At 42.1% G+C, this 12,442-nt stretch overlaps 1 protein-coding gene across 1 annotated transcript in view; it reads right to left on the reverse strand.

Annotated features, from left to right (window-relative positions):
• Positions 1–12,442, reverse strand: part of LOC139755182 (uncharacterized) — a 622,641-nt gene that overhangs the window by 226,443 nt on the left and 383,756 nt on the right. Inside the window, 1 exon segment of the mRNA XM_071673354.1 lies at positions 10,414–10,549. Within this exon segment, the coding sequence (XP_071529455.1) occupies positions 10,414–10,549 (136 nt within the window).

A 12,442-nucleotide genomic window follows, 5' to 3' on the forward strand; every position in this document is an offset into this window, starting at 1 on the left:
GTCACAAAGGGTCTTTGTCAGTGACCAGTGGCCAGTTACTGATAACTTCAGGTGCTACACAGATGTTTCGTTTTCCTATCAACAATAAAACTGTCGCACTCTTTCTTACAGTCCTTATTTACACCTGCCTTCAAACGACTCAATTTACTCACACGTGAAGACAACAGAGCACTAGTATGTGTCCTGCCTGCACACTTGACAATACATGTGGTTATCACTTCCACGTGAGCCACAGTGCCAATCATGCCTATAAGTTAGACTTTGTCCAGCTGTGACAACATCTTGTAGTCTAATGATTTTGTTACTTTCTTCTTACACATGTGATAGAGTTCGTCATGATGGGAAATGGGTTTGCTAGTACCTATACACTTGCCTCAAATACACCTGTTAGCTCTGTCCTCACTATATTTTACTTTTTGTTTGATAACACAACACCGGTTTTCAACAAGCGTTTAATCTAGTGCTGTGAATGTCATAGAATAATGGTTACAAAAGTGATTAGAAAAAAACGTACATCGGCTGCTCGAAGTAGCGTTCCTTGAGTTCGTAGCATGAGTAGCGCTGTTAACAATGTACAACTTTGGCTTAAACCTCAACTTTTATCATGATCACTCAAGATCCGTGTGAGGGAACCACAAGAACATGACCTGGAATCCCTTAAATGCCTGCATATCTGTACATGGCTCAGAGACGAGTGTGGTGCACTGAGCCCTCAGGATACCTAGGGCAAGTCATGAGGGCAGAGCGCGAGAGATAATCAAGTTGCTGGTGGCTGAAGTGCTCTTCAGTTCGAGGATGATGAGTACGTCTAACAGTTTGGTTTGTGAGGCAGGATTCCAATCGTTAATCTAACATTCCTCTCGGACCGAACACCATTAAGCTGCCGTGCAATGATAGCACCCCCAGCACACGCTGTGGCAGAGTTGAGAGATTTGACGGGTAAATAGTCTGTGTCGTGTCGTTTTAAATGATTTAGTATGTGTACAAAGGCACTGGTTTTGGCACCATGTTGCAGGTGTGTGTGTGTGTGTGTGTGTATGTGTGTGTGTGTGTGTGTGTGTGTGTGTGTGTGTGTGTGTAATTAGCATTTTAGGTGGAGAAGCAGGTCTGATAATGCAAATGGGTGGCGGGGTTGTTGCCACTTACAAATTTTGCATAAATGCTGTAATCCAAACGTTCTCATGAAAGCGGTTGGATCCAATTTAGATTCATTTGTTTCCTGACGAAGGTGCCTTAATAGTTCTGCTAATATATATTCATTTGGATCACAAGGTACAAGCTTCTGTCTTGACATGAGATCGGCTTTAGGTGTTTCTCAGAGCCATGAGAGTGCTTACACTGAAGAAAGAGATATACAGAGTGTGGTAGGTAGAGACCTTGCAGTACCTGGGGCTGAGATACCAAGATGTTATTCCTTTTTGCTCGTCATTTTCTCCTTTAGCGAGGTAGAGCCAGAAACAGATAAAAACAACGGCTTCCTTTGCTCACATCTTCTCTCTAGCTTCACCGAACACCGAAACCAGAACCAACCATCCACAACCAAGACTCACATACCATTCCGTGATGTCCCTTAGACACCACATATACCCTGGCTCAGATGACTGACAGCACGTTGCCCCCGTATATACCACATCATTCTACTTTACTCTATCCCGTCCATACCTCTCACCCTTCTTGCCTCCTTCATCTGTGTAATGTGGATTCCTGTAAGTCCATCTTTTTCCAATCATCCTCTCCATACCTATGGCCTAGCCTTAATAGAGCAGTAACAACATATTACAGTCTACATTTTTCATGTCCATATTTTCTTTGATGAGTTTCATTGCGATAGAAAATGGAGTCAGTAGTACCCATTTGCACTCGTATACCACTTGCTTCAGGTACAAGTTAGTTCCTTCATGACTATAATTCTGAAATCTATATGTGACACCCCAGTATTGTCTTCAACAGCCTCCTCATCTAGCGCAAGGTGGCTGAGGCATCTACTTCATCATGCTCTCGGAGACCAACGTGGGAGAACCCACAACAAATCTACATTATTTCCTTCACCTGTAATACTCGCATACCTGTATCTGTTATACTCTGGTGTTGGGATATTTAGGGTAAGCAGTGAGGGTGGAGAACCAGGAATAATTCAACCATCTATGGCTGTAACTCATGATAGTTCAAGAGCGATGAGCAGGCGAAGAATTCGTGATGTAAGGTACATGCCCAGTTATTGATATGAACATTCATCTCTTATCTGCTACCATTAGGTTGAGTCACAATGGATGCACTTGCAGCCCTCCCAGTGGCAGAGGTGTGACTGGCCCTCAGCCACTACTCTGTGTAATGCTGTGTACAACAGGGTGGCGATTCTGTACGTGTTCATGGGGACTGGCTCTGGCAATACGGTGTATACGGTCACATCGGAGAGAATTCTTTGTCAGAGTGATGGAAAGTGCAGTTGTCTCTTAATACTGTACAATTAGTGTAATCCAAACACTCTTATGCTTCATTATGTGGATCCGTTTTGATTCCTTTCATATATATATATATATATATATATATATATATATATATATATATATATATATATATATATATATATACATATATATATATATATATATATATATATATATATATATATATATATATATATATATATATATATATATATACCGTTTTCTTCTAGTTTCCTGTTTTCTACCATATTCTCATTGCTTCCACCCTCTACCGGATAACTCTACCTGGTCGCTATTTTCGTTTTTTAAACAGGTTCCTGTATCGACCAGGTGTATGTTGGTAACTAAGTTGTTCCCTCCTGTATTATATCTTGCTGTCATTCTATTTGCATTTCCTGCCATCACGATCTATCACGTTTGCTCGCCACGGTCTCTCAGTCACTATACCATTTTCTTAATGGCGTTTCACAAGTTCCTTCGTCTGCCACGATTTTTGACCCCTATCATGTGTTCTACGTCCTTGTTTTCACCGCCAACTCTTGTTTTCTCTAATCTATTGCCATTTCCTTCCCACCAATTATAGCCATTTAACAATTGTGTCCTGCCATTAGTTATTTTCTGTCATCCCCTTTTCTGTTTTCTGTCTTCATTGTCCCGATCTCAGTCAGTGTCTTCACCCTCACTTACTTTCCAGCACCATTTCCTGGTTTCTGCATATCGGTTTCTACTAACATCTCATGGATGGTTTCCACCCCACCCAAAAAAAGGCAATGTCGACCTGCGGGATGCTGGTGGCGATATATATATATATATATATATATATATATATATATATATATATATATATATATATATATATATATATATATATATATTCTTTCTTTCAAACTATTCGCCATTTCCCGCATTAGCAAGGTAGCGTTAAGAACAGAGGACTGGGCCTCTGAGGGAATATCCTCACCTGGCCCCCTTCTCTGTTCCTTCTCTTGGAAAGTTAAAAAAAGAAAAACAAGAGGGGAGGATTTCCAGCCCCCCGCTCCCTCCCCTTTTAGCCGCCTTCTACGACACGCAGGGAATACGTGGGAAGTATTCTTAATCCCCTATATATATATATATATATATATATATATATATATATATATATATATATATATATATATATATATGTTCTATTTGATTCTGACAGAATTTTGAATTGCAAGGGAGCGGGTTAGGGAAGACGACATTACCCCGGGGCTGTTGACACACCACCCCCAACAAACGTGCAGGTCCTCGACGTTAAGAGGCAAATCCTCGTGGGAACTCGGACGACTAATTCCCGTGGTATCGGGAACATGTGAAAAATGAGAGCGGCGCAGCGGCTGGCGGGTGTTACGGCAACGGATCTGGCTCCCGGCCCACTCAGATTCATGGTGGACTCAAGCTCATGACTGACTCAAGTTCCCGGTGGACTCAGGCTCGTGAGGGACTTGAATTTATCGTGACTTTGGCTTAAGATTTCGGCTGAAGGATCCCTTGGCTGAGTGTGGCCACAGCTTAAGAAGTGCTCAGCTTCTGTCAGATCCAGTACAAGGCTGAGCCACCCTCAGGGCTGACTAAGCCTACTTCCAACCCAGTTTAAGGATGACTCGTCCCATGGTCGCTTAGGCTTGTAGCGAACCCTGAGATTTAACCTACCATAACTGTGGCTGATAACATGCCTACTGTAGTTTCCCGAGGGAGCTGTGTGGCACAAGACCACAGCTAACTTCGTAAGTGTGGTAACCAACACCTTTACAGATCGTACATTCTACACAGTGCAGTTCACACCACACCCAGGGCAAGCCTGTAACCTCTTCGGTACAAGCAGCACAACTCCGATTACCAGAGCTTCCCACAGTTTCTGAGGCGACCGTTCACACGAGGACTGACCGTTATGGTATCTTCTTCCCTAGAATAGTGAATCTATGGAGGCCTCTCACTCCTCCCGTCCCTCCTTCTTCCTATATCATTTTTACCGTTAATAGTCAGGTCTACAGACACCTGAGGAAGTCTGAGTAATCTCTTCCTTCTTAACCTCAGCCTGTGCTCCTCCCACCTGAGATGGACGTGACCAGGGCATGTTTTGCCCATGCCATGTCGGCCGCTATACATAAAGAGAGGATGATATCATCAGTACACCCACTAACTCATCTTTGACACTATCACTACACCCTCGACACACCTCACGGCTTTACTAGTGTATCCCTGATGATACTGATACTTCTACACACCTAGAACACAACCAATACACATGACTAGTATGCCTCTAAGACAATTCAAGCTATTTCCCTACATCCAACCACACCGCCTGTGCACACAACACAAAATATGTATCCTGGAAACACCCTTGACACAACGAGTACACTCTGAACACAACCAGTACACTACTGACGACTCCTACTCTCTCCGGACACCCAGTACACAACCAAAACACCCCCGACGTACCACTGAGGTCTTGGCAAAAGCCACTTCCACTGCACGTCCGCGACACTCACGACACCCCAACGACAAAGCCACTATATCCTCGACGCACCCTCCATACAGCCAGTAAACCAGACACAACCAACTTAGAATTAATACACCTCTGACACACCAACTTCACATCTTCGACACCTGCACCACAGCAATTGTAACCTTAATGAGCCCGAGACACACGAAGAAATACACCCTGATGATAACACTACACCCACGAGATACTGAGAACAGAACCTGAGTTCCATCTATAAATCTAACGCAAGACGCAAGAACCAGTGACACGCCCGGTCAACCGCCACATCTTCAACTCACTTCTTGCACACCCACTGACGTCTGGCTCCAGTAAGTTGCACCACAAAAACGTTACCTCCAACATTAGAGGACAATTGACACCAACAACAAAAGTCTCGACGTAAACGTGATGAAATAACGTCAATTTACTCTATCAGTAAAGCCAGGTATCAGAAACCTGGATGAATACCATACATGATCACTCGAGTATAAGACTTAGAGATGCCAGGATATAATGTTTTTAGTAAGATCGACTACACACGGCAGGGGTATTGAGCTATACCCAGTGGGAAAATTAACGTAACTAAGATATGTTAAAGTGATGTGGATGCCTACGACTCAATCTACAACGAACTGATATACAAGACGTCCTTATGTAAGTCTTGTGGTGTGCAGACTTCCCCCAGAACACTGTGCAACCATGATGATACTTGATACGAAGAAACGACGTCTCTAGATGAAAAAGTCAATAATTTGCTGGTGATTTTAACAACGCTGACGTTACCTGGGATTTCGTACGAAGTGACTACGTAGGAAAGAGACTAATTGATTTTTCCATCAAATGATCGGGATCCAACGAGAGGTAACAACATATTAGACTTAATGATGTCCACAAACAGAGATCTAATTAGCTTTGTGAGGTCGGTGATAAGTTAGTTAACATTAATCACGATATTATCCAATTTATTATAAAATTCTCTTTTGACTTCATATATAGCACCGCAATGATACCTAAATTTAGATTTGTAAATTCTGATAAAATGGGCCGGAACACTGGTGATGTAAAATGAATTATTAGGTTTTTACATGTATACAACTGAAAAAATATGGGGTAACTTCAGAAATGAAATGAAATTCATCACGAGAGACGATTTTATGAGAAAGAAAATAGAAAATGTAAGAGAGATATGCAATGCACAATGACAAAAAAAAAAAGAAAACGAAAAACAAACGGATTAAAAAGTAGGAGAAAAGATACATGAAATCGAGATTAAGTGACAGTCCTTAGGGTCAGAAATGTATATAAGATTATACAGAGATTTTGGGAAGCAGATAAACATCAGCAAAAACGATGATTAAAAAAAGATTTCACAAAAGAGGAGGATAAGGAAACCGGATAAACTCTTGAAATGTGACAGAATCAAAGACAAAAGAAAATCAGATGCTAAAGGTCCATTTCTAAAGAGAATAACAGCTTGACTAACGGCAATAAAGATTCATTTACACAGCGATCGTCACAGTACGGGCTAATAACATGACGCAATCAAAGGCCATCTCAGGTCATAGAAAAAATGTTCGAGGGAAAGAAAGTCGAAAAGAATCCTGGCTCCGCAGGCGACTATAGTAGACCTGACTATGAGACAGTCGCATAAAGAGGAGGGGACAGAGGAAGGAAGAGAATTCCACAGGTTAGCCGTCCCAGGAAGGACGGAGGCACCTTAACGACCAGTCCTCACTCATCACGTAGTTCGAGTAAGTGTTTACAGTCGAAAAAAAAGCACAAGTCGCATCTCTAGACATAGAAAGTAGAATAAAAGAAAAAAAGCGTGCATAGTGTTATATCTATGAAGTATTTGAATATTCAGAGAAGAATTAATAAGTCCGAATAAGCCAAGTGATCGTTACATCTGCTCTCAGAATGCTGAGAGAAATCAATAGATGCCATCACTGATCACTAGGGTGTTCAACATGTCCCTACTGGAAGGGAAAGTGGCACGCCACTGGAAGCTCTTCAGTAAAAGTTTCAAAAATTGGAGAAATAGGAAACACTTCTCAAAAATCGTTTCCAAGAATCTGTTAGAATTCTTTGAATATATATATGTATATATATATATATATATATATATATATATATATATATATATATATATATATATATGATATATATATATATATATATATATATATATATATATATATATATATATATATATATATATATATATATATATATATATATCAGCTGGCTATGTGCGCCTGTTGGGAAATAACCGGTATAGACCCCGTTGCTCACCATTGTGAGACGAAGGATATTCGAGTACTTAGTATTCGAATAGTTGTTTCCTATTAGCCAGTCCCATAGCCTAGCGGTTAGCATGCCTGCCTCTTGCACAGGGGTCCCGGGTTCGATCCTGGCTGTTGGAGGTTTGTATGTATATATATATATATATATATATATGATCAGGAAACCAGGCTCATAGATATAACTACAGATTCCACAAGTGAAACGAAAATACGAAAAAGTGAAAGGAAAACAAGCGTGGTATACAAAGTGATTAAGACAAATTGATGTAAGAATGTATTTAGTCAAGAAGGGAAAAAAAAAATTTGAACATGAAATCTCTGCAAGACATTATCAAAAGTTGAAGAAAAAGGCGCCTTGTTGGAGTGAAAACTATTGATGACCTAAGATATAAACAGCTTCACAGACCAGGGCAAAGCAAATGCTTGCGAGATTTCACAGAGAAATATATTGATTGATATAACGAAAGGTACACCGGTCACTCCTCGATACGTTCTGGTCAGACTTCATTTGGAGTACCGTGCTCAGTTCTGGTCGCTAAGACTAACAGAGTCGAAAGTGGCACTGGAATGAACACAAAGAATAGCAACAAAACAAATTCTGTCTCTCAGAAATAACCTTTTCTTTCTCCTCTCCACTAAGCTTTATGTTCAAGAAAGAATATAAGCTATATGAGGAAAGATTAGGATATATATATATATATATATATATATATATATATATATATCATATCTAATCGCCGTCTCCCGCGTTAGCGAGGTAGCGCACGGAAACAGACGAGGAATGGCCCAATCTACCCACATACACATGTACATACATAACCCCCCCCCACACACACATATACATACATGTACATTTCAACGTATACATACATATACATACACAGACATATACATATATATACATGTACACATCCATACTTGCTGCCCCCATCCATTCTCGTCGCCACCGCGCTACACACGAAATAGCACTCCCCCCTCTTTCCCCTCCAGCGAGGAAGCGCCAGGAACAAACAAAACAAGGCCACATTCGTACACACTCAGTCTCTAGCTCCCGTGTATAATGCATCGAAACCACAGCTCCCACAGACCTTTCCATTTTTTTTCACTCCATCCTTCCACCTCCAGTTTGGTCTCCCACTTCTCCTCCTTCCCTCCACCTCTGACACATGTATCTTCTTTGTCAATCTTTCCTCACTCATTCTCTCCTTATGTCCAAACCATTTCAACACACCCTCTTCCGCTCTCGCAACGACATTTACTCTCAACTTTCCTCTTTCACACACTCTACCAAACCCAGTCACCAACTACTGCAGTTTCTCACCCGAATCAGCTACCAGCGCTGTATCATCAGCGAACAACAACGGACTCACTTCCCTAGCCTTCTCATCCATAACTGACTGCATACTTCCCCCTTTTACCAAAACTCTTGCATTCACCTCCCTAACCACTCCATCCATAAGCAAATTAAACAAGCATGGAGAAATCACGCACCCCTGCTACAAACCGACTTTCACTGGGAACCAATCACTCTCCTCTCTTCCTACTCATATATATATATATATATATATGTATATATATATATATATATATATATATATATATATATATATATATATATATATATATATATATATATATGAGTACACCGGTTCTTTCCGGTTCTTTATTCGCGGAGGTATATGAATACGAATAAAGTGCATATGAACGCGCACCTTCATAGAACATACAAACCCCCAACAGCCAGGATCGAACCCGTGACCCTTGTGCCACAGGCGGGAATGTACAGTTAGGTTCGGTAAAATGCTATCTGCTGGCTATGTGCGCTTGTTGGGAAATGACCGGTTTAGACCCCGTTGCTCACCACCGTGAGACGAAGGGTATTCGAATACATAGTATTCGAATAGTTATTTCCTATCAGCCAGGCCCATAGCCTAGCACTACGTAGATTCCCGCCTGTGGCAGAGTGGTTCCGGGCTCGATCCTGGCTGTTGGAGGTTTGTATGATATATATATATATATATATATATATATATATATATATATATATATATATATATATATATATATATAATGCCAATTTCCAGGAGAATTGAGAAAAGTTTTGTAATAGTAACTTTGAACAACACTCGACAATTTCTTTATTTCCGGTAGAGATTCAGTGACCAGAAATAACGATGTGAAATTAAAAGGTGCGTGTGACGCCAAGAAAACCAAGATTTCTTTTCAGTTTTACAGCTGTGGAACACTTGAACTACTTCCAGTTAGCAAGAACTATTATCATCTTTAAATCGCAGCAAGACAAATGCCTCAGAGGTATTAGTTATCAAAGAAGGGAAACCGCACAATATATAATTTTTGTTACAAAACAACTTCAGCATTTTTTTTCGAATCTGAGCCTTTTCTCCAGAGAATCCAGCTTCAGTAGGTCACTAGGATGTCATTCCAATTCACACTTTCCTACAGAATTCCCATGTCAGTACACTCTTTCCACGGTGTTCCTACTCTATTCCCCTACCGAGTGTTGTGCCAGAGGAAACGGTGGAGAGGGAGATGCCTTCTGTTTTACTCTACTGTCTCTATCCTAGATAAGTTAAGGAACTCAATGCACTACAGCCGTCCTTCAGCAGATAATGTATCAGTGCGTCATAAGTTTGGTGTTGTCATCCCTCCCTCCCTCTGTACTCACTACAACCTTAACTCCTCCGACAAAACCAGACGAAGCAACACAGCTCTACACCCTCGACACCTCTACCAGGCACAACCAAGACACCCTCGTTATGATATTATGCATCCTCGACACGACCAGTACCCTCTCAACACCCCTTATACACAAACAGTACATCTGCAACACCACCTATACACAACCAGTACACCTGCAACACCCCATAAACGACAAGTACACGTGCAACACTCCCTATACATTACCAATAGATACACCTGGAAAACCCATACACACGACAACCTCACCTGCAACACACCCTTACATTACCAGTCCACTTTCAACATCCCCATTTACAACCAGTACATCTTAAACATCCCCATACACAACCATTATACCCTCAACAACCCCATACATGACCATTACACCTGCAACACGCTCACACACGACCAGTACACCTTAAGACACCCGAGGCAGTAGGGCAGCAATACTCACCGGGGTCGAGGATGGGTCTTAGGACGACTACGAGGTTGGCCGAGTCCCTGTCTGGCGCGGGGCGCAGGTACCGCGTCCAGTTACTCCGCCGGGGGTCGACAGTGCTCAGGTACCGCTTCCCCTCCCCGCTGAACACCTGCCGGATACATCTGCTTAGTAGGGAGGCACTGTGAGACAGGGAACTGGGTAAGGAACACTGGGGTATACTGGGTGCTAGAAGACACCTGACTCATGGTACTGGGTGAAGACACTGGGCTATACTGAGCACATCCAAGGTTAGTAATACTGGGGCAAAATTCTGGGTAATGACATGGGCAAATACGTGGTTAATGGAGCCTAGAGGTGCAAATGGCCTAGTGCCACTCTGGTTAATGTCACTGGAAGGAACACTAGGTTAGGAGCACTCAAGGCACAGCTGGTTAACTGGGGTGGCAGGGCCTCTTGGTCTGTGGCACATGGTGAAACACTGGCCAAGTGGCACCAGTGAGACACCTGCTTAATGCACAAGGAAGAACATAGGGTTAGATGTATTATAGATACATTTGGTTTATGTCATTAAAGGAAACACTTAGTCACTGGCGTTGAGGAGACACATGGTTAATGAGATCAAGAGAAACACTGTGTTAAAGTCTCTGGGGAGATATCTGGTTAATGGGACGGGGGGGACACTAGGTTAGTGGCAGTGAGGAGACACAATGTAAGTGGCGGCGCGAATATACCTTTAAAAGAGAACCTGGAGTGGAATGTATCACGAGTAGATTTCTGGAAATGAATGCAGGATTTCATCAGGACTGTGCAATGTCGATGCTTTTGTCCAGTGTCTGTATGGACGTGTGAGCACTTGAGATGAGAGGGGAGACGGTACGGTTAGGGTATATGTAGTGACTGAAGTGAATGTGCGGGAGATGAAAAATTACCACAGCTGATGAGCTGTTTCTGACAGGTGAAGCAGAAGCCTGAGACAAGTTCGAATCCTGGTTGCAGCAGTCGGTCCACAGCCAACCCAGTTTTTCATCTTCCGTTAGGTACTGGTCGATAATTTGGGTATCTGCTTTAGGCTATATATATATATATATATATATATATATATATATATATATATATATATATATATATATTTGGGTTGTTCGGAGGGTGGATGTTTTGGAAATGGAATGTTTGAGGACACTATGTGGTGTGCAGTGGTTTGATCGAGTAAGTAATGGGAGGGTAGGAGAGATATCACGCACTATCTTTTTCCACCTCAGCGAGCGAGCTAGACGGCCGGCCGGATGGCTGTAAAGTGCTGGCTCTCGTGACGCTGACGAAGAAGTCCTCAAGTAGGGCAGCTTGGTTGAAGGAAACTGGACTACGTAGGAACAGACGGAACAACATGGGTGAACCATTTAACCTCACCTTGTAAACTTACGCGTATAATACGAGTGAGGGACTTTGAAGACGAGGCAAAACGAGAGTGATTCACTTAAGAAAAAGAGTGTGGCTGAGAGAGCAGAAGAGGGTGTGTTGAAATGGTTTGATCACATGGAGAGAATGAGCGAGGAAAGATTGATAAAGAGGATATATGTGTCAGAGGTGGAGGGAACGAGAACTGGGAGACCAAATTGGATGTAGAAGGATAAAGTGAAAAAGATTTTGAGTGATTGGTGCCTGAACATACAAGGAGGGTGAAAGGCGTGCAAGGAATAGAGTGAATTGGAAGGATGCGGTATACCGGGGTCGACGTGCTGTCAATGGATTGAACCAGGGCATGTGAAGCGTCTGGGGTAAACCATAGAAAGTTTTGTTCCATCTGGATGGCGAAAGGGAGCTGTGTTTTCGGTGCATTACACATGACAGCTAGAGACTGAGTGTGTGTGTGTGTGTGTGTGTGTGTGTGTGTGTGTGTGTTTGGGGGGGATGCTATTTTCATGTGTGGCGAGGTGGTGATGGAAATGGATGAAGGCATCAAGTATGGATATGTACATGTGTATATGTGTGTATGTCTGTGTATGTATATGTATGTATATGTTGAAATGTATATGTATGTACA

Source organism: Panulirus ornatus, chromosome 18 (assembly GCF_036320965.1).
Source record: "Panulirus ornatus isolate Po-2019 chromosome 18, ASM3632096v1, whole genome shotgun sequence".
In the NCBI taxonomy this organism is placed as follows: domain Eukaryota; kingdom Metazoa; phylum Arthropoda; class Malacostraca; order Decapoda; family Palinuridae; genus Panulirus; species Panulirus ornatus.